Here is a 23,740-nt window from a genome sequence, read left to right as displayed (position 1 = left end):
TAAGATAGACCAAACCAATTATGCAACTCAATGACAAAAATCAATGACGCCTTCCTAATTTCATAAAGAAAAGTAGATAATAAAATGAAATCCCTTAAAATTAATCCTAAAATTCAGTAGTAGATCTACATACATGACATGTGTACATGTAATCATTGTAGTTGAAAAAGCTATGGAGTTTACTTAGAAATTTATAAAAAGATTTTTAGAAGACCTTCAAACTAAATTAAGAAGAAAGAACAAAACATTTGAATCAATCTTTTTTAAACTAGAAAATCATGTTTGTCTCAGCGTTTAGCTAGCACGCATGTTATCCTATCCCTACGAAAACAAAAGCCAGAAAAAAAAAAACTTTACAAAAATTCCATTACATACCCCTACGAAAACAAAAAGCAAAGAGAAAAGAAAAACCAAATCAAGGGCAAAGAGGTAAACTAACTGAACAAAAACACGCGGATCTTTATTGACCCGGTATTACTTTATTCGGATCGTGTTTAGGATACAAGTGTATCCAAACATATTTTTCCTCTTATACCTGCGAGCAAAATTATTAAATAATTAGAGAGATAAAATATGCTAATTTATCATAATAAATATTGTATTACGGAAAATTAGGAAACAACCATATTAATTAAAACCCCAAAAAATCTGATTACTAAAAACATGCCGTTTACAGCAACTAACCAGTTACCAGTCTTTAAATAAAAATATCAATCATTAATCATTATATTAAAATCCCAAATCAAGAATATTAAAAACCCTAAACTTAAACTTTTCCAAAACTAACAATATCTGACTCTATCATCTCCATAATCTTCGAATTGCAATATGGATACTTTTAAGTTAAGAATTTATGTTAGAAAATAATTATCATATTACCATATATAATTAGTTTATGCATATAATACGAAACAATATGGATACTATCCAAATGTGATCTTCACTAAATATTCTCATCGTTTAAATTTTAGCATATTCCATGAATATTTGATTAAAATTTTAATTTGAAAATAAATATTTTAGATTTCATTTTACCAAATCTAAAATTTCTACCGACTCTCTTTAGCTTATAAAAATGACATAAAACCTAAAAATTCATAAAATGTTATAAGCAGCTCCGAATCAGATCACTAACCTTGGTGATGTGAAGCTTTTTCAAACCAGTGAGTGCATGTGCATCCAAGTGAAGATTCTGCGTTCCTACAAGCAATATCACTCAAAAGTAAGTAGATCATCACTACACAATGCTAAGGTTTTAACAGTAAGTAGATTATTTAGTATACATACATTTTTCTATTTGTAAAGGGTTCTTCTTAATATGGAACTAATTTGTGTTTGCATATATTTTTTACAGGGTTCAAAAATCTATGCTTAACTCAAGAAAAATACATGTGAGTCGTTTATGTTCGTTTTTGAACTAATCTTTAAGTTTTTGTGTTTTTAGCATTCTATAAATGTTCTTTTACAGATCAGAATTACAAGCTAGTCATGGAAGCAATTAAAAAAAACATACCAGATATAAATCTGGAAGTCTCTAAAAATATAGTATGGATGAGCTACTAATGTTTGTTTATTTCATAAAAGTAGTTTATGTTCGTTTTTGAACTAATCCTTAAGTTTTTATGATTTTAGCATTCTAATAGTTTTCTTCTATTACAAACAGATCACAATTACAAGTTCCTCCAATCATGGAAGCAATTCACAAAACATACTTTGATATCAATCATTGAGTCTCTAAAAATATAGTATAGATGCACTACTAACGTTTGTTGATTCCATATGTTGAACATCAACAAGTTATCTAATTTTTACTTCTAACCATTTTGCAGGTGAAAGACAACCATCTAGAGCAATTGAAAATTCTCTAAATCAGATTCTCCACTACAAGATCTTCAAACAATCAACAACTGGTAAGGATTTATTTACATCTTAATCTAAGAATCTAATTATTCTTTCAACATTTTTATGATTGTATAGGCCCTTTATACGTTTTCACTTCTCATAATTCTAACATGTTTTCACTTCTTTGTTTTGTTTTATTTTTAAAACTGAAATGTGTAAACTTCATGGTTCAAATAGATTAATATAGTTTACACATGTCTTCTATCCTTCATCAATAAATCCAGTTAAACATATAAAAACTAACTATGTATCTTTGTTTAGAAAATACTCACAATTCACCAAAATAGCAACCATTGGGCATTCAGACCACTATGCAATAAGGTGTCTGGAAACATTACAAACTCACCTTATAGTACGACAACATCAACTCCTACACTTGATAGACTCTATTGCCGGTGAACTTCTGTGAGAAGGTAAAAAAATTATTCAATTATTTTGTTGAATCTAAATCAACGAGTCTCAAAAATATATAGCTACTATCTATCACCTGATTTGGAGCTGAATCTGAGAGGGATAACGATAGAAGAAGCCCAACTGATCAATCGACTTCAATATTGAAGCCAGCTGGTCTCGCAATGGCCGCGGGATAAAATCCGATGGGTTTGGCGGTGGTTAGGGATTTGAGGTGAGAGAAATACAACACGTGATCTAAATACAAAAAAATTTCAAGACTATGAACGTGAATAATCATCATCACCAAAGATTAGAGAGTATTACAAGGGCAAAAAATGCAGAATAGTCAAAATAATCAACACTACAAGAGACGGCAAAAAAAAAAAAGCAACACTACAAGAACTTTTACAATCAATTAATCAGGATGAGATAATGTAAGCCTGGGCAAAATATCCGGAACCCGATCCAAAAAACCCGATCCGAATCCATATCCGAAATTGTAAAATACTCGAACGGGTTCTAAATCTCTAAATCCGAATCCGAACCTGATCCGAACCGAAATCCGAATCAAAATCCGAACGAGTATCCGTATATACCAATATTATTAATATATAGTAGTAATATATTAGTAATATTTATAATTTTAGTAATATAAGTGTTCAAAATATTCAGATTTTTAGATATTTTTGACAATTTGAAGTATTTAAACTGTTAGTTAGTAAATTTGGGTAGAAAATGCTCTAATTTTTAGATATATTGCGTATTATTGAATAAATTAGATACTAAAATCTTGAGTTTTGTGAACTTCGGGTAATCCGAATCCGAATCCAAAATATCCGAACCGAACCCGATCCGAACCCGAAGTCTAGAAATACCCGAACGGGCCTTATACCTCTAAACCCGAAAACCCGAAAACTCGAAATACTCAAACCGAACCCGAACAGGTACCCGAATGCCCAGGCCTAAGATAATGATAATGAAGTAAGCGAAGCAGGATGAGATAATAAATTAATCAAACAATCAAAGATTCAGCTAAGCAATCGAACTCCTACAATTCAATTCAAAGTGAGAGCAACGACGAAGATGAGAGGTGAAAGAAGCATAATCTGAAAAAAACTTACCCTCTCCAAATCGAAAACTCTCTCTTAAGATGAGGATGAAAGATGAAAGAAGCATAAATTGAGTATGCTTACCTTCACCAAATCTCGGAAAATTGAATCCCCCCTCGACAACCCTAGAATTTGGGGAAAATAATTGTAAAGGCGTCTACAATAGTGGCGTTAACATGTATGTCATTTTTTCTTTCTCAAATGGCATAACCATCTTTTTTGTATATTTAAAACGACAAGGCGTTATATTCGTTTTAGTAAAGCAAAATATACTAAATTTTTAATTAAAATTGAAATAATATAAAGCATTAAATTTTTTTTAGACGGGTGATTTACATTATTTTAAATATATTCCACTAATCAAAATTGTAACTGCATAAACTAAAATACACCTTTAGAACGTATTATAAATAATTATTATGTCTAGCCATATTATTTTACTTTGAGCTAAGTTATCTATTTATTTTTATTATTTTATTTTTGAATTATATTGATATATTTTTAAGTGATTGTGCTAATTTTTTGCTCTACCATTTTAAGGAATGGGAGGACGAGAATAAGGATTACAGACGAGAACATGATAGAAGGAAAGATGACTAGATAAGAACATAAATTTCCAAAAAGAAAAATCTTAGAACATGTTATAGTTAAAATAAATTAACACTTACTATCTTATATGTAACCTTTTTAAGAAAGGCATTAAGGTGTGTTTAATAATATTAAAAATTTTAAAACAAAGAAATGTAACGCAATATAGATGAACCAGACATATAATAATAAGAATAAGAAGTAATTTTGGTAATGAAGTCAACTAATTTTGTAATATTGTTTTACTATATAATATAGAAATATACTAAGAACTATATTTGTGTTTGTCCCAAATGGTATTTTGTTAATTTTTGTATTCGTTCCATCCAGTGTTTTAAACTCGGACCAGATCGGTCCAACCGTGACCCGGTAGACATTCCGTTACGGGTTACCTCTAAAAACTGGACAACTAAAAACCAACAAAAAGCCAAAAAAAGTCCGCTAAAAACCTGTAAACCTAAAAACCTGTAAACTGGTGGGTCGGACCAACGGGTTGGACCAATGGATCGGTATCAAATTAAAATATTTTATTTTTATCACACTTTAAACTCAAACCAAATTAAAACTAAATGTTGTTGTTTATAAAAAAAATCACTCAGTTATTTTATCTAATCATTTAAAAATTTAATTTTAGTTGTATAGTACTTCATTATGTATGTTTTGTTCGTATATATATAGAAAGAAGATGTTATATTTATAAAATGTAAACAAACCAATAAACTAATTGACCCATGGTTCAACTGATCTGGCCGGTTGACCCAGTGACCCGAAAGATTTTCGGTTCACCTTCCGGTCCGGTTTTTAAAATATTGGTTCCATCACATTTTCAATCGGGAATAATTTTTTTTGTCTTATAACGGAAATGTCATATATGGAGAATCTTCACTATCTATAACTATAATTCAGGGACAAGACGAAATGTGAATTACATCCACTCCGAAATATTTGTATCAACACATGTTTTCATGATTTTTATATTTTTTTACATGCACTCTTATGTGTTTTTTTAGCAAAAGTTATAAATGTTATATCAAGTCATTGTTTTTACAACTATAATTCCGCACGTATGTGCGGGTCCATCACTAGTTAATGTTTAATCTTTCAGTAAGAGTAAAAATATAATTTTAATATTACACTAATAAAAAAATTAAATAATCATTAATCTACAAAAAAAAGTATTTTATCTCTCTAATTAATTATGGACGAAAATTATTAATTAATTTTTTAAAATTATAAACCAATCTGAATTTTAAAAAGTTAAATTTTATATCTGAGTATCCAAATTATTACTTTAATAACTAATAAGTTTAGAAGATTTTGTTAAGATTTTAAATTATGATTCTTCTATCATTTTTTTTTTTATTTCATTTAGAAATTGTTTTGAATTATCTACATAGCTTTTCTGGCAAATAAACATCTAAAATCGACAAGTTTCTGGCAAAAAATTAGAGAATTGACAATAAAAAGCTTTCAAAGCCGTTAAAAATATGATTTAAAAAGGTACTATATGAGTTAATCATTGTAGCCATTTAGCTAGCTGAATCATACCTTAAATCCATTTGAAAACCCAGTTATTAAACTACTTAACGGCTACACGTACACTCAATCTAAGGGGATTAATATGGTGAAAGGTAAGAATTAATCTCGATCACCCTCTGTTAATTATTGGAAAAAAAACTTTAACTGGTTGATGTATAAGTATCGATATAAAAGGTTGAATGGTTGATAATAGGTTTTCTTGATCTGTAAAGAAAAAAAGAAAAAGAAAAAAAACGAAAAAGACTAGTGTTTCTTGGAAAGTATACGAAGGTTGACTGACCATATCGACTCCATCAAAACGTGAGAACAAGGACGAAATACGATATTCCAATAAGATAAGACAGACCAACCCAATCACTCAAAGATGCAAACCAATAAGGAACATTCTAGTATATAAAGGCATGCATTTGCTTCAGTAATCAGTATCTCTCCTTCTAAGATATATGATGGGCCAAATAAATATTATCATCGCGATGGTTCTAACTTTAGTTCTGAATATGCAAATGATCAGTTCCGTCTTCGCTCATGAGACCAAGGTACTTAGCATAGTAGCATTTATGAGATATATTTCTTGATCAAGCAACATAACCATGCATATATAACATTAAGTATTTTGTAATTTGTTACGTGTGACCAACGTACAGGTGTATGTAGTTTATCTGGGAAAGAAGACACATGATGATCCTGAGTCTGTCACTGAATCTCACCATCAGTTGCTGAGGCCACTTCTGGGAAGCTGAGATTTAGAAGTAATTCTACAAATGAGATTTAGTAGGTGATAAGGGCATCTCCAACTATCGTTACTCAGATCATTGCTTTACCAAAATTTTAGTGAATAAATAATAAAAAGTACTAAAAAGACAAGAGAGAGAAGAGAAGCGTTACTCAAGTTGCTGTTGGAAGAAACAATTCCTACATTATTTATATACATGGCCACTTATTATTGGTTTATACTTGTTTCAATTAAAATACTATTAATTTTTTTTTTCTGAGAAACATTTATGATTTCAACGGGTAATGATGATCTAACCCATCCTATAGACAAGATTAATACAAAATATTCAAAAAAATAAAATTGTTCCAAAAGGAAAGTCTTTTTAAGTGTTTAATATATTGTTATCAGTTAATGATGATGATTTGTAAACATAAAATACTAAAAAGTTGGATTCGATATAAAAATTATATCACTGATTCCTCATAATTATATGTTTCTCTCATATATGTTTGTGATCTGTTATAATATTGTTATGTATTATTCTTCAGCGCGCGTTAGATATTGCATTACTACATCCATTTTACTTTAGTTGTTGTTTTAGTGTTAATTTTTTAGTTCATAATAGTTGTCATTTTAGATTTTCAATATAGATATTTGGTAAACATTACAATTTTATCCTAAATTTTCAATGTCTTGAACAAAAATAAAAATAAAAATGTATTTAAAAAAGAAAAAATAGAAAATTTAATTATTTTTTTAATTTGTGTAAAAAAAACTTAAAAGCTAACTAGATTGAAACGGGGGAGTAGTATATTTATGTGAAAGTACCAAATATAATATAGTCTTTTATTGTAGCCATCCATCAGTTGATCATCCTTATGATTTATAGTTGTCAGTAGTTAATTTTGTGCGAGGACATTAAAAGATAACTTATATATATTCAGAAGAAAGTAAAAAGATAGAAATCAATATTCTGAAAATAAAATTTGTAATATGTATTTTAGTAAAAGAATTAGTATATGACAAGTTTGTTTGATATAGTTTCTTAATTGTCCTGTTTTCAGCAAAAAAAGCAGTCCATGATTCAGTAGTGTATAGTTATCGACATGGCTTCTCAGGTTTTGCTGCCAAGCTTACAGAGTTCCAAGCCCAGCAAATTTCAGGTACTTGCAAAGTCGAACCCTTCTCTGTTTTTTTTTTTGACTTAACATAATAACCCAAGTAGTAATTTTTATAAACATACCATTTCCCCTTTGAGAACAGAACTACCTGAAGTAGTACATGTCATGCCAAATACATTATACGAACTGACTACAACTAGAACTTGGGATTACTTGGGCCTGTCTCCGGGTACTCCAAAGAGTCTTCTACAAAAGGCCAACATGGGAAGTTCTGTCATTGTTGGAGTCATCGATTCAGGTTTGTGTCTATGAAGGCAATACCTTAAATACTCTTAGAGACATGTTGATTGATAGAAACCATCAAATGCATGCAGGAGTGTGGCCAGAGTCTGAAATGTTTAATGACAAAGGCTATGGACCTATTCCTAGCCGTTGGAAAGGTGGCTGTGTATCTGGAGAACTCTTCAACGCCTCGATTCATTGCAATAAAAAGCTGATAGGAGCAAAATACTATGTTGATGGCTATGTTGCCGAATATGGAGTCTTGAACAAACCAGGGAACCCTGAGTACATTTCTCCGAGGGACTTTAACGGTCATGGCACGCATTGTGCCTCGACCATCGGTGGTTCTTTTGTGCCTAATGTGAGCTACTTAGGCGTTGGAAGAGGAACTGCAAGAGGCGGTGCTCCCGGTGTTCATATAGCTATGTATAAGGCGTGCTGGTCTACAGGGAGATGTTCAAATGCTGATATCTTAAAAGCAATAGATGAAGCTATTCATGATGGTGTTGATGTTTTGTCACTCTCTTTGGGAGCAAGAGATTCTTTATCACCAGAAACTGATGTGATTGACCTGACCTCTGTGGGAACATTCCATGCGGTAGAAAAGGGAATTTCTGTCGTTGCTGCAGCTGGTAATGATGGCCCTGGGGCTCAGACCCTTTCCAATGTAGCTCCTTGGATCTTGACGGTAGCTGCAACTTCTCTAGACCGTTCGTTTCCCACAGCCATCACACTTGGGAACAATATAACAATACTGGTATATTGATGACTATAAAAGCTCTTTCGCGAAAGATTTAAACCTTATGTTGAAGATTTCTTCTATGCTTAATGCAGGGTCAAGCCATCTTTGCTGGTCCAAAGCTCGCTTCTGTTGGTCTTACTTACCCAGAAAGGCCACTCTCCGGGTAACATTGAATCACCTATTTCATGTTTTGACTATATACACTTGATATTGTGTATATGGAAACTGATGCCTTCAACTTAATTGTAGTGACTGTGCGGGGCTCGCTGCTAATCCCAAAAATACAATGCAAGGAAAAGTTGTGTTATGTTTCACAGCAGATTTAAATCCCACCTCTACGGCTGTAAAAGATGCTATAACCGCAGTAAGAAATGCACGTGGTCTCGGGATAATTATTGCCAGAAATCCAACCCACTTGCCTATTCCATCTCGTCACTTTCCATGTGTTATGGTAGACTTTGAGCTCGGAACTGACATTCTTTTCTACATACGCTCCACTAGGTATCTTCACCCACCTGTCTCTTTGACGGTTACTTTCATGGATGATGGATCCAAACATCATCTAACTCATTTTTTTTTGGGTTTTGTGTTGCAAGATTTCCCTTTGTAAAGATAAATGCTTCAATTACACTTGTTTCACACTCTGTGGCGACAAAGGTAGCAACTTTCTCATCAAGAGGACCCAATTCAATATCTCCAGCCATTCTTAAGGTACCTCACCTGTTTCCATACCTATCCAACTCCTTGAGATTCTAAGAGTTTTTGATGACTAATTTTCTGCTACTGCAGCCTGATATAGCAGCACCTGGCGTGAACATACTAGCAGCTATTTCTCCAAATAGTTCTCTTAACGACGGAGGATTTGCTATAATGTCTGGGACATCAATGGCTACTCCTGTTGTCTCAGGAGTTGTAGTGCTACTCAAATCATTATACCCTCATTGGTCTCCTTGATACTAAGATTTTTGTGTCTCCTAGCAGGTTCAATTAACCTTAAGTGTTGTAGTATTTAAGGTGTCAATCCAAATGGGATGTTGCTAGCAATCAAGATGCAATCAAGGAATCACAAGTTAAGCCAATTCAAAGAGTGTTTTTATCTAAGAGTCCTAGAATGATCAAAATGCGAAATGGAAATGAGTCACAGAACAAGAAACAAGAATGCATGACAAGAAGCGAAAGTGAATAAAAACGCAAACGATTCTAAGCATGAACAAACGAAACAGTTCCAGGAATGTAATAAAAATCAGAAAGAAAGAAGTCCTAAGGATGGGGTAATTGATGTCGGTGGAGTATTCTAGTCTAAGGAGTGTTTAACATACCATAAGCAAAGTATCCCTAAACAATGAACATCACAACTTAGCTAATCCAATCTCTTGGCAAAAGCTACTCAGACGCAACCACTTCCATACCTAGCTCTCGCTAGAGAAACGTGGTCGAGCAGGCATGACAGACAAGTTCATTCGTGTCAACAAACATCCTAGACAACTAATCTCTTAGGCTAGGAACGTAAGTCTCTGGCACTAGTTGGTCAGACATTTCATCAAACACCTTTTGGGTGCGGAAATGTCTCGAACCTAGTTCCAATTGATCAGAGAGAAACAAGTAATTCTAACTCTAGTCCAGAAGGGAATTTTACAATCAAAGCTTAAACACTCTACATCCTAAGATCCTCCACCTAATCTATCCCATCCTCAGGAACTACCACACTACTCAGATCCGAAAATCATAGTCAAGGATGCAAACACCGAAATCATTGAATCAAGCATAATAAGATAGATAAAAATAAGATTAACAACTTTGTAGAAGGAATCAAATGCAAAATCTCAATAAATCTCAACGATATCGGAATACAAGTCTGAGAACGTGTTTTGGATGCTAGGTTAAAAACCTTCTGGGAACGAAAACGAGATTAAAAGATAAGATGTCTCCGCAAAGACTTAACAAAATGTATATATAGTAGTCCAACATGGAAAGCCCTAAAACTTAAAACGACAAGGTAAAGCGTCGGTTCGGTAATCTCCTGAAGCATGTGAAACCAAACGTCTTTCTTCCCGACATGTGCGATCAAGTCCATGTGCGTCGAATGGAATCCAATGTCATCATAGCTCGGATGGAAGGCTGAGGAGCATGGCTTGGACGGATAGCTCGGACGGAACGGAGATGGTGACAATGGCTCGGACGAGACGGAGATGGTGACCATGGCTCGGACGAGAATGAAGATGGTGACCATGGCTCGGACGAGAATGAAGATGGTGACCATGGCTCGGACGAGAATGAAGATGGTGACCATGGCTCGGACGAAACGAAGATGGTGACCATGGCTCGGACGAGAATGAAGATGGTGACCATGGCTCGGACGAGAATGAAGATGGTGACCATGGCTCGGACGAGAATAGCTTCCAACGTTTCCTAAATACCTGAAATACTCCAAAATGCACAATGTATGCAAGGATGATGCAAGAGCTACCTAGACGTGCAAAGTGTATAGAAAAAACTAGAAAACGATGCAAACCAATGAGTTATCCTAGCTAAATGCATGATAAAAATAGGCTAAGGAGAGACAAAATATAGACATATCAACTCCCCCAAGCTTACTCTTTGCTTGCCCTCAAGCAAACAATCAAGAATAGAGTATGGAGAAGAGGTGTGAAGATGGGGTCTCAGAACCTAAAACATGCTAAATAAAATAGTTAGAATCAAGGTCCTTGTTTTTAGTTCTATGATGCATGGTGAAAGAACTCTATATTTTTTTTACACATGCAATCCTATCAATCATTCCCTTTAACATTCATTAACAGAGAACCGTGAATCAAGCTAAGCAATGTCGTTGAACTCATTTGGCTAGGGTGAAGGGTTGGAGACTTAGATGGTCTCCTTCTCGAGTGGTTTCATCAATACATGACAAGGTTCTCTCACAAAAATGAGTTGAGCTTAAGAGAAGGCTAAAGGTTGAAACCAACTGATACATACAAGAGCAGCGTCCTGTCTACCCAAAGAACATTCCAAACCGAAGTTGGTCCTATCTCTACCCTTCATCAGAAACATCATCTCAAACCCATTCTTTCACTCTTTATACTTGGTCTTAGGGGAAGTTCACTTATTATCATTCTAGCAGATTGGGAAATCTTTATTATCACTATGGTTCTTTTTCTTTTCTTCTAAGGACTCTAGACATCATAAGCATTTTTACTTTCTTTCCTTTGTCTAATCTTTTCGTTTTATGCCCAGAACCAATAACTCATTGTTTTGCTCAACCCAAATCCTTTACTAGACTTGTAAACCTTGAAAACACATCCCCCTCCTAAAGACTTTCTCCCCTTTACTTTCTGTTTACACTTCACTTTTCTGCACAAATCCATACCCAATACCCAAAATCGAGTTCTCACCTAGTCCTACTAGTCCGGATAACGCGAACTAGAACTACACAGGATCCTACTCTTGTCGGTTAGAACCTAACACTTTCTAACAAGCTCAACTCGGAAAAAGGCCTGACATTCAAGAATACAATTGGCTTGAAAGAACGGTTGGTTAAGGGTGCGGGGAACTGTTCCAAAGATGGGAATCAGCTACTTGGATCGACAAGGGTGGTAAAAATGTGAAAGACAATCCAAGTATGTATATGGTATCCATGAGTTCAACTTCAATGCATAACAGGATAATTGCAAGTCAGGATTAGGTTCAAGTAGATAGGGAATGATATCAATTCAAAACATGCTTCAATCTTAAATTTTCAAGTTCAATCAACAAGCATCAAAGAACTAAGAACAAGGGCCTTGATCCTATCCTATTGAATCCAACATGCTAACAAGGTTACAATCATCATCAACCCCTATGCTAAATGCAACAACCCTATATGAATAAACCTAGACTCAATCCTAATATGCAATTGCAAACTACATGAACACTCTGTTTTTGTGGAAATTTTCGAAATTTTTTTTTTCAAATTTTTTTATGGTTTTTCTATACAAATAGATGGATGCAGACTCAAACATGATATGATGCAAAGATTTGAAATAAGAATCACAAAACACGACATTAGATACATCATCTCAAACCCTCCCCCAAACTTAAAATACACAGTCTCCTGTGTAAGAAAAATTTGCTGGAGGATTTAAGAATCACAATACAAACAATGCAGAAATGAAATGGTATATACAAAGGAAGGTAGGAGTACCTCAGTAGTAGAAAAAGGAGTCTGAGCTCGCCCAAGGAGCTGGTGCGTGGTACTGGCTCTGTCCTTCACCGTGTTCGGGATCCGCGGATGTGACATCAGCTGGTTGGTCGACTTGCTGCTCAACCGCTTGCGTGCCCTGATGATCACCTTGAGCTTCAACTCGCCGCTCAACCTCAACCTCATGCTCATCTCGAGCTGCAGAACAACGCACTGATCGGTGACTAGAAGAGGCTCTGGAATCTCGCGAACCGCGTCTCCTTCTCTCCCTGGACTCATGTGATGAGTAGCGTGAAGGAGCGGGTGAAGGCGGACGCTCCCGTGACACATATGAAGATTGACGTGCTAGGGAGGGAACCGGAGAGAGTGTTCTCTGACGAGTTGGCTCGCTGGAGACTTTGTGTGTGGCTCGAGAGAGGGGCTCGATCGGGTGTTGGCTTGAGTGGATCGAGTGTGGTAGTTGGAGCATGTGCGGAGTGAAATTGGCTCGAGCGTGACAGCGGAGGCATGGCTCGAACGAGTGCAGAGTGATGAACCTCTCAGGATGGGTCGAGTCTGATTCCACGCTGTCGGTTGAACCTTGTTCGAGTCGATGATGGTTGAGAACGCACAGTGGTGGTTGAACTCTGCAACACCTCTTCTTCATTATCCCAAACCTCTTCCTTAATTTCCTTGGAGGAGAACTTCTCATTGTACCTTGGAGCTTCTTGATTTTCCCACTCATCTTCTTCACCATAGCTGTTAACTCTTTCACTGAATCCCTTAGAATCTGAGTATTTTGTAGTTCATACAAACTGTTAAGCGCGGGAGGACGTGACTCTTGCGGTTGGTGAGGTTTAGGAAGCAGGTCTTGACGCTTAGGGAGGGTAACGACTGCACTCGATTTGGAGAATGGTCGAGTGACACTTTGAGTTTTCTCTTTGGTTACCAAAACCTCAGTTTCTGCCTCATTCACATCCTCAAAGATGTCAAACCCAGATTTTTGATCTTTCTCTTCAATCACAAAGGTATGTCCATCAATAGTTGGTTTCTTCCTAGAATCCCTGATATCAAACTTCATCGTGAAGTTTTTACCCAGATTGAGATCAATCATCCCATTCTTGACATCAATGACTGCGCCAACTGTAGCTAAGAAAGGTCTTCCTAGGATTAGTGGATCTTTAGGCTCTTCATCCATTCCTAGCACTACAAAGTCAGTAGGAATCTCAGCTTGTCCAATTTTGATGGGCAAGTTCTTTAATAGACCATGAGGCAATCTAGTAGTCCTATCAGCCAATATTAAGCGGAGGTTGCATGACTTGTATTCGTTGAATCCTAGCCTCTGAGCTACAGACAGTGGCATGAGGCTTACTGAAGCACCAAGATCACATAGGCACTTTTTGAAGGCCAATGGACCTAGAGAACAAGGCAAGGTGAAAGAACCAGGGTCCTCTAGCTTCTTTGGGATAATCATCTTCTGAATGACAGCCTTGCATTCATGAATAACCCCACCTATGTCATGCCCTACCCTCTCATCTTCCAGAGCCTTAGCTTGAGCTCCTTTAGCTATCTCCTCCTTCTCTTTGGTCTTTTCGGTTACCAAGTCAGTTAAAAACTTTTGATATTGAGGCACAAGTGCAAATGCATCAAGCAAAGGCATCCTAAGTTCAATCTCCTTGACTTGGTTTTCGAACAGAGCTTTGTACTTCTCAGTAAGCTGCTTCTTAAACCTCACTGGAAATGGTAGTGGTGGCTTGTATGGTGGAGGAATGAATCTCACAGGTTTATCCTTGGGAGCAGTGGGTTCTTTAGTAGCTTCAGGATCAGATTGTTTTGCTGACTCAATTGGATCCTTGAGCACCTCGACAGGATCCTTTATCTCAATTTCATATTGAAGAAAATCCTCCCCATCTAAACTCTCAGTGTCCTCAGTGAGCCGTACATCTACAGCTTGGGTGGTGATGGCATGCATAGTAGCATAGTCCTTGGGGTTTTGAACTGCTTTTCCAGGTAGTTGGCCAGTTGTTGGGGTAGAAGTAGAAACAGTCTTACCTTCCATATACTTCATCTTGGAGTTAAGAGCTTCAAACTTGACATTCAGATCATTGTAAGAGAATTCCATCCGCTGACTGAGTTCAGCAAACTTCTTAGCAGTATCCAGAGAACCACTAGCTTGACCTTGAAGAAGTTGTTGTAGCATGTGCTTCATTTCTTGATCTGGACCTTGAGTAGGTTGAACTTGTTGAGGTGAAAATCCAGGTGGTGGTCCGGAAGGAGCGTGAGAACTTTGCTGGAATTGTTGCTTAGGCATGAATCCTTGATTGTAAGGAACAAAAGGCTTTTGCATACCTTGTTGTTGCTGCTGAGGAGGGTACACCTGATCTTGTGGATTTGCAACATTGGTGCTCCGGTAAGACGAATTGGGGTTCGTCTTGTAGGGGTTATAACCCTTGTTGTATCCACCTTGATTCTGGACGTAGTTGATTTCTTCAGACTGCTCACCCTTCCCATCCTGAACTTGAAAAGGGTCATCCTCAGATACAAAATGGACAGTCTGCTGCTGACTTAGCAAGAGGCGGTCAAGCTTGTCATTGACATTCTTAAGGTCCCTCTTGTACTTCTCCTCAGACCCAGCGTCGCCGCGAACTGTGCGGTCATAATCCTCATTGTAGTTGCCGTCAGACTGAGCGAGATTCTCAACCAGTTGCCATCCTTCCTCAACGTTTTTGTTCAAGAAATTACCGTTAGAAGCAGTATCAAGCAGCATGCGGATTTTTGGAAGTACACCACGGTATAGAGTGCTCAGCAGTGACTCGTTGCTGAAACCATGGTGTGGACACTGGCTGTGGTAACCCTTGAAACGCTCCCAGGCTTCACAGAACGATTCTGAGCTCTTCTGAGTGAAGCTGGAAATCTCATTCCTGAGACGTGCTGTTCTGGAGTTGGAGAAAAACTTGGCCAAGAATGCCTTCTTGCAGCCATCCCAGGTGGTGATTGATCCCTTGGGAAGGGTTTTCTCCCATTGACGAGCCTTGTCTCCCAGGGAGAATGGGAAGAGGCGCAACTTGTAACCGTCCTCACTCACGCCGTTGATCTTGGTAAGACTGCAAAGACGGTCGAACTCGTCCAAGTGGTCGAGTGGATCCTCCATAGGCAAACCGTGAAACTTGTTTCCTTGGATCATGGTGATCAGACCACTTTTGATCTCGAAGTTGTTGTTCTGCACGGCGGGAGGGACGATTCCAGCACGCTGAGTATGAGTGCTCGGTGCATCCCCAGCACCAATGTTTCCCGGTCCCGGATGTGGTTCATTATGCTGTTCCATAGGGACTGGTACGGGATGATCGGTGGAAATACGAGCTTGTCGTGGGCGTTGCAACCGATTGATTTCGTCGATAACAGGAAGGAGATTCTGATGCCCTCTTGATCTGGTGTGCATGCAAGGTTGCAATCAACAGGTACCTGAGGTGCAAGACAAACAAGCAAAAAACCAAAGCAAGTCAGTACTCAGAATGATAAGTGTAACAGAACTTAATCTTGCAAAACTTGAAATCTTAAATGTAGCAAAACAATTCCCAAATGGCAACGGCGCCAAATTGATACTAAGATTTTTGTGTCTCCTAGCAGGTTCAATTAACCTTAAGTGTTGTAGTATTTAAGGTGTCAATCCAAATGGGATGTTGCTAGCAATCAAGATGCAATCAAGGAATCACAAGTTAAGCCAATTCAAAGAGTGTTTTTATCTAAGAGTCCTAGAATGATCAAAATGCGAAATGGAAATGAGTCACAGAACAAGAAACAAGAATGCATGACAAGAAGCGAAAGTGAATAAAAACGCAAACGATTCTAAGCATGAACAAACGAAACAGTTCCAGGAATGTAATAAAAATCAGAAAGAAAGAAGTCCTAAGGATGGGGTAATTGATGTCGGTGGAGTATTCTAGTCTAAGGAGTGTTTAACATACCATAAGCAAAGTATCCCTAAACAATGAACATCACAACTTAGCTAATCCAATCTCTTGGCAAAAGCTACTCAGACGCAACCACTTCCATACCTAGCTCTCGCTAGAGAAACGTGGTCGAGCAGGCATGACAGACAAGTTCATTCGTGTCAACAAACATCCTAGACAACTAATCTCTTAGGCTAGGAACGTAAGTCTCTGGCACTAGTTGGTCAGACATTTCATCAAACACCTTTTGGGTGCGGAAATGTCTCGAACCTAGTTCCAATTGATCAGAGAGAAACAAGTAATTCTAACTCTAGTCCAGAAGGGAATTTTACAATCAAAGCTTAAACACTCTACATCCTAAGATCCTCCACCTAATCTATCCCATCCTCAGGAACTACCACACTACTCAGATCCGAAAATCATAGTCAAGGATGCAAACACCGAAATCATTGAATCAAGCATAATAAGATAGATAAAAATAAGATTAACAACTTTGTAGAAGGAATCAAATGCAAAATCTCAATAAATCTCAACGATATCGGAATACAAGTCTGAGAACGTGTTTTGGATGCTAGGTTAAAAACCTTCTGGGAACGAAAACGAGATTAAAAGATAAGATGTCTCCGCAAAGACTTAACAAAATGTATATATAGTAGTCCAACATGGAAAGCCCTAAAACTTAAAACGACAAGGTAAAGCGTCGGTTCGGTAATCTCCTGAAGCATGTGAAACCAAACGTCTTTCTTCCCGACATGTGCGATCAAGTCCATGTGCGTCGAATGGAATCCAATGTCATCATAGCTCGGATGGAAGGCTGAGGAGCATGGCTTGGACGGATAGCTCGGACGGAACGGAGATGGTGACAATGGCTCGGACGAGACGGAGATGGTGACCATGGCTCGGACGAGAATGAAGATGGTGACCATGGCTCGGACGAGAATGAAGATGGTGACCATGGCTCGGACGAGAATGAAGATGGTGACCATGGCTCGGACGAAACGAAGATGGTGACCATGGCTCGGACGAGAATGAAGATGGTGACCATGGCTCGGACGAGAATGAAGATGGTGACCATGGCTCGGACGAGAATAGCTTCCAACGTTTCCTAAATACCTGAAATACTCCAAAATGCACAATGTATGCAAGGATGATGCAAGAGCTACCTAGACGTGCAAAGTGTATAGAAAAAACTAGAAAACGATGCAAACCAATGAGTTATCCTAGCTAAATGCATGATAAAAATAGGCTAAGGAGAGACAAAATATAGACATATCACTCCTGCTGCTATTAAATCAGCTATTGTCACCACAGGTTCTTACAATCTTCAAATGCATTGTTAGAATAATCAATATAACATACTGATATTGGGATCATATTTTACATTTCAGCATGGAAAACTGATCCATCCGGGGAGCCCATTTTCGCAGAAGGGTCAAGCCGCAAGCTAGCAGATCCGTTTGATTATGGAGGCGGACTCGTAAATCCAGAGAAAGCTGCAAGACCAGGTCTCATATACGACATGACCATTTATGACTATGTCTCATACATATGCTCTACCTATAAATACAATGACGTCTCCATTTCCCAAGTCCTCGGAAATAAAACAGTATGTCCTAAACCGAAGCCTTCTGTTCTTGATCTAAACTTGCCATCCATCACAATACCGAACCTCAAAGACGAGGTCACTCTCACTAGAACCGTCACTAATGTTGGACCACTCAACTCGATATACAAAGTTATGATGAATCCTCCGATCGGCGTTAGTATGACTGTGACACCAGATACGCTAGAGTTTAACTCTACGACCAAAATAGTTTCTTTTAAAGTGAGAGTTTCGACAAGGCACAAAGTTAATACTGGCTATTACTTTGGAAGCTTAGCATGGACTGACAATCTACACAGTGTGGTCATCCCAGTATCTGTCAGAACACAGATCCTCTAACGATTGCACGATGAGAACTGATGTAAGGGAAAGCATCTTTTGCGCAAGTACTTTATTGTTGTGTTGAATAATATGTAAAGCATAATGCTGATGAAGAATAATATCGTGTGTTTTGTGTTGTTTATTCATCCGTACGTAGAATGGTCATAGGCACTCACGAGATTCATCTGTAGTTATAATAAAAACAAAAACCCTTAGCTGGTTGATGCTGCATAAGTATCAATAATAGGTGGATAATAAGGACCCGTGATAATATACGCTAGATTTGCTTGAGCTGTAAAAATTAAAAAAAAAAAAGATTATTTTTGCTTGAATAGTAAAAAGGACATCCATATTGACGACTCCAGCAAAACGTGAGAACAAGGATCAAAAAAGATAAGAGAGACGAAACCAATGACGAAACTCAATGACGCAAATCAATGACGCAACCCAGTAAGGAACATTCTAGTATATAATGGCATGCATTGGCCTCAATAATCAATCAGTATCTCCAACTCGAACCACATAACTATACCTCTCTCCCTTTTAAGATAGATGATGGGACACATAGATATTATCATCGTCATGGTTCTCACTATAGTTCTGTATCTGCAATTCAGTTTCGTCTTTGCTAACACCAAGGTACTTAGCATTTTAGATGAAGAAACATTACCATATATATTTAACATTGAGTAATATTGTTGCTTTCTTTTGACCAACAGGTTTATGTAGTTTATCTGGGAAAGATGACACATGATGATCCTGAGTCTGCCACTGATTCCCACCATCACTTGCTGTGGCCACTTCTTGGAAGGTGTGATTTATTAGTAATTCTACAAATGAGATTATATATACTAGTTGATAACCCATGCTATAGATTTGTTTCTAAAAGATAGACCATTTTTTTATGTTTTGAATATATTATTTTTAGTTTTTTTTTGGTAGAGGAATATATTATTTTTAGTTAATGATTATGAATAAGGTATACTATTGGTTTAGAGTTATAAAAAACGTTATTCATCCAAAAAATGAATGCATTTATAAAAGAAGTTATTCATCCAAAAAGGAATTTATTTATAATTAAAAAAGTGTTAAAACTAAAAAAAATAGTTTTTTCTTAACTATATGACGCTTTAAACAATTAAAATAAAATCAAACAAAGATGATAGGAGAATTATAATTTTAAATCTTAACACATCTTCTAAATATATATATATATAAATATATATATATTTTTAACATCTTCTTAATATCTGTATTATTAATTTCAGAACATTATATGGATATTTCTAATCTTATAGTTAATGTTAAAACTTGTTAAATGTGTTTTGTTATAGGATAGTAGAGAATTAAATGTAAAGTTGTTTGGATATATGAATATCAGTAATGACATTCTCTGTAAATATTTAGCCAAACATATATATGTTTTTAAAATGTACTTCAAAAATACCATTATATATATATAATTTTATCATAAAAATAATTTATAAAACTTTATGTATATATTTGTGTGTATATGATTGTCAAAAAAAAAATGTGTGTGTATATATATATATTATAAAAATATAAACATTGACCTGCTTATGGCACCAATTCGACCCAAATATCCAATGATCTCGGTAAAGTTAGATTTGTTTTAGAATTGTGATTAAATACATTAACCAAACCAAAAAGTAAAAACCCCAAAGTAAACTTGATCTTTATTTAAGAAAACCCTTTAAAAAAAAAAAATCACTACGTATTCGTGAAACATAGCAAATTTTTAAGTAAACGAAAATCCAATGTATATACTTTATTACTTTATTATAAATAAATTATAATATAATGCTCTCCCGTGCATGCCAAATGTTCTTACCTAGTTTATATTTATAGTACATAGAAAAAACATTCTTTTTGATTTGGTATTATTAAACATATAAAAATTAAAACATATCTATATTTCTCTCATATGTTTGTGTTATATCATACTATTTTTATATTTTATTATTTATAACATTACATATTAGTATATTTATGTGCTAAGAATACCAAATAATTATTTGTTTAGAGGTTCGTTTAAAAACGATATAACATTATATATTATTGTCTATTTTTGTACTGATTTTAGTATTTTTCATTCAACTATATAAGTCTTCATCCATTTCCATGTTCCCAATTAACAATGGTGTTTAATATATACGACATTATGTATAATATAAATATATACAAATTATATTGAGAATAAAAAACTTTATTAATTTATTAAAAAGTTCAAAAATAATTTTGAGAAGAAAGAAAAAGATAGAAGCAAATATTCTGAAAAAAATAAAAAAGTATTAAGTATTTTAGTAAAAGAATTAGTACTATATGACAAGTTTGTTTAATATTTACTTAAATAGTTAACTGTCATGTTTTCAGCAAAAAAGCAGTCCATGATTCAATAGTGTATAGTTATCGACACGGCTTCTCAGGTTTCGCTGCCAAGCTCACAGAGTCCCAAGCCCAGCAAATTTCAGGTACTTGCAAAGTCGAACCCTTCTCCGTTTCTTGACTTCACGTTTCTGAACAAATCATATCCCCTACGAGAACAGAACTGCCTGAAGTAGTACAAGTCACACCAAATACATTATACGAACTGACAACAACTAGAACTTGGGATTACTTGGGCCTGTCTCCGGGTAATTCAGAGAGTCTCCTACATAAGGCCAACATGGGAAGTCCGGTCATTGTTGGAGTTATTGATTCAGGTTTGTGTCTATGAAGCAATATATACCTTAAATACTCTAGACATGTTTATATATAGAAACCATCAAATGCATGCAGGAGTGTGGCCAGAGTCTGAAATGTTTAATGACAAAGGCTACGGACCAATTCCTAGCCGTTGGAAAGGTGGCTGTGTATCTGGAGAATTATTCAACGCCTCGATTCATTGCAACAGAAAGCTGATAGGAGCAAAATACTTTGTCGATGGCCTTGTTGCTGAGAACGGAGTCTTGAACACGAAAGAAAACCCTGAGTATGTTTCCCCGAGAGACTTTAGCGGTCATGGCACGCATGTCGCTTCAACCATCGGTGGCTCATTCCTGCCTAATGTAAGCTACTCTCGTCTTGGAAGAGGAACTGTGAGAGGTGGTGCTCCGGGTGTTTTTTTAGCTATTTATAAGGCGTGCTGGTTTCAAATGGGATGTTCAAATGCTGATCTCTTAAAAGCAATCGATGAAGCTATTCATGATGGTGTTGATGTTTTGTCACTCTCTTTGGGATCGGGTGTTCCTTTAAATCTAGAAACTGATGTGAGGCTTTTTTTTGCTATGGGATTATTCCACGCGGTAGAAAAAGGCATTCATGTCGTAGCTTCAGCTGGTAATAATGGTCCTGCGGCACAGACCATTGGGAATGTAGCTCCTTGGATCTTGACGGTAGCTGCAACTACTCTAGACCGTTCTTTTCCCACAGCCATCACACTTGGGAACAATATAACAATACTGGTATATTCATGCCAATTAGAGAACTATAAGACAAACTGTTTATCTAAGGATCTAAAGTCTGAACCCAATGCTGATGATTTCTTCTTTGCTTTAATTTAGGGTCAAGCAATCTTTGCTGGTCCAGAACTCAGTTTTGTTGGTCTTACTTATTCAGGGTAACTTTGAATCACTATTTCATTTTGACTATATATTCCTCTGAGATTGAGTATTTAGAAAATTATGACTTCAACTTGCAGTGATTGCGCGAAGCTCTCCGCTAATCCAATGGAAGGAAAAGTTGTGTTATGTTTCACAGCAGATATAAATCCCCGCTCTAGGGTTGTTACAAATGCTAGAACCGCAGTTAAAAACGCTGGTGGTCTCGGGGTAATCATTGCAAGAAATCCCCGTCCGGTTAACCCAACTCATAACTTTCCATGCGTTACGGTAGACTTTGAGCTCGGAACTGACATTCTGTTCTACATACGCTCCACAATGTATCATCACCAAAACTTGTCTGTTTCTTTGTGGAATTTATGGATGATGGTTCCAAACATATATCACCACACATTTTGGGTTTTGTTTTGCTAGATCTCCCATGGCAAAGATACATGCTCCAAGAACATTTGTTTCACACCCCGTCGCTACAAAGGTAGCATCTTTTTCATCAAGAGGACCCAATTCGATATCTCCAATGATTCTTAAGGTATATCATTATTTTCCATACTGATCCAGCTGGTATGTATTAATAATACAGTATTTATACACTAAAATCTGACCTACCACACATAGCGTTTTGGGAAACACTATCTAAAACTGAGATGATTGTCAACCAACGCTATATTATACTGCTACCAATACCCCAATTTCCTGTAGTGTAGATTCTAAAAGTTTTTGATGCCTAATTTCTACAGCCGGATATAGCAGCACCTGGCGTGAACATACTAGCAGCTATTTCTCCAAATAGTTCTATTAACGACGGAGGATTTGCTATGATGTCTGGGACATCAATGGCTACTCCTGTTGTTACTGGAGTTGTAGTGCTACTTAGATCATTGTACCCTCATTGGTCTCCTTCTGCTATCAAATCAGCTATTGTCACTACAGGTTCTTATCTTCTTCAAAATCATTGTAAGAATGATCAAAATATCATATTGATCTTGGGATCACATTTTACATTGCAGCATGGAAAACTGATCCATCCGGGGAGCCTATTTTCGCAGACGGGTCAAACCGCAAGCTAGCAGATCCGTTTGATTATGGAGGAGGACTCGTAAATCCAGAGAAAGCTGCAAGACCAGGTCTCATATACGACATGACCATTGATGACTATGTCTCGTACTTATGCTCTACCTATAATTACAATGACGCCTCCATTTCCCAAGTCCTCGGAAATAAAACAGTATGTCCTAACCCGAAGCCTTCTGTTCTTGATCTAAACTTGCCATCCATCACAATACCGAACCTCAAAGACGAGGTCACTCTCACTAGAACCGTCACTAATGTTGGACCACTCAACTCGATATACAAAGTTATGATCGATCCTCCAATCGGCATTAGTATGACCGTGACACCACATACGCTACAGTTTAACTCTACGACCAAAATAGTTTCTTTTAAAGTGAGAGTTTCGACAAGGCACAAAGTGAATACTGGCTATTACTTTGGAAGCTTGACATGGACTGACAATCTTCACAATGTGGTCATCCCAGTATCTGTAAGAACCCAAATCCTCGAACGTTACCACGATGAGAACTGATGTAAGGGAAAAATGCATCTTCTGCTGAACTACTATATATGTTCTTGTGTTGAACAATATGTAAAGCATAATGCTGATGAATAATAATGTTTAGTGGATTATTGTGTTGTTTATTCATCCGTA

The 23,740-nt window shown here is 36.5% G+C and overlaps 1 protein-coding gene, 1 long non-coding RNA gene and 1 other non-coding gene across 5 annotated transcripts; 2 read left to right on the top strand and 1 right to left on the bottom strand.

Moving 5' to 3' along the window:
* Positions 1-244: 244 nt before the first annotated feature.
* LOC104720805 (uncharacterized) lies at positions 245-2,704 on the bottom strand. Its single transcript, XR_756777.3, has 4 exons — positions 2,390-2,704; positions 2,249-2,305; positions 1,136-1,200; positions 245-535 (listed from the first exon to the last, which is right to left on the bottom strand). It is a non-coding gene; the product is annotated as an uncharacterized LOC104720805 (long non-coding RNA).
* A 3,011-nt stretch (positions 2,705-5,715) lies between these two features.
* Positions 5,716-23,730, top strand: LOC104720785 (subtilisin-like protease SBT3.9). Of its 3 annotated transcripts, XM_010438671.3 has the most exons (10): positions 18,680-19,054; positions 19,135-19,226; positions 20,810-20,907; positions 20,983-21,138; positions 21,215-21,879; positions 21,979-22,034; positions 22,116-22,355; positions 22,450-22,564; positions 22,773-22,965; positions 23,043-23,730. In XM_010438671.3, the coding sequence occupies exons 1-10, from the start codon at positions 18,968-18,970 to the stop codon at positions 23,615-23,617; spliced, it is 2,277 nt and encodes a 758-aa protein (XP_010436973.1). In that variant the 5' UTR covers positions 18,680-18,967; the 3' UTR covers positions 23,618-23,730. The 3 variants fall into 3 exon arrangements, with proteins under 3 accessions (XP_087337803.1, XP_087337806.1, XP_010436973.1); XM_087481677.1 differs by lacking the exons at positions 18,680-19,054; positions 19,135-19,226; positions 20,810-20,907; ... (3 more) ...; positions 22,116-22,355; positions 22,450-22,564 and adding exons at positions 5,716-6,067; positions 6,176-7,409; positions 7,510-7,665; ... (2 more) ...; positions 8,641-8,892; positions 8,988-9,102; XM_087481680.1 differs by lacking the exons at positions 18,680-19,054; positions 19,135-19,226; positions 20,810-20,907; ... (5 more) ...; positions 22,773-22,965; positions 23,043-23,730 and adding exons at positions 5,716-6,067; positions 6,176-7,409; positions 7,510-7,665; ... (3 more) ...; positions 8,988-9,102; positions 9,181-9,707.
* On the top strand, positions 15,364-15,470 carry LOC147948438 (small nucleolar RNA R71). Its single transcript, XR_015586024.1, has one exon. It is a non-coding gene; the product is annotated as a small nucleolar RNA R71 (small nucleolar RNA).
* Positions 23,731-23,740: the final 10 nt, after the last annotated feature.

This window comes from Camelina sativa, chromosome 2, assembly GCF_030686135.1.
Source record: "Camelina sativa cultivar CO46 ecotype springtype chromosome 2, ASM3068613v1".
Taxonomy (NCBI): Eukaryota; Viridiplantae; Streptophyta; class Magnoliopsida; order Brassicales; family Brassicaceae; genus Camelina; species Camelina sativa.
Note: the sequence above shows the minus strand (reverse complement) of the source record. Positions and strands in the feature narration are given on the sequence as shown.

Coding starts and splice junctions, on each gene's coding strand:
- LOC104720785 (XM_010438671.3), top strand. CDS start 18,968: ATGATGGGACACATAGATATTATCATCGTCATGGTTCTCACTATAGTT. Junction 21,880..21,978: donor GGAACAATATAACAATACTG/GTATATTCATGC, acceptor GCTTTAATTTAG/GGTCAAGCAATCTTTGCTGG. Junction 22,966..23,042: donor ATCAGCTATTGTCACTACAG/GTTCTTATCTTC, acceptor TTTACATTGCAG/CATGGAAAACTGATCCATCC.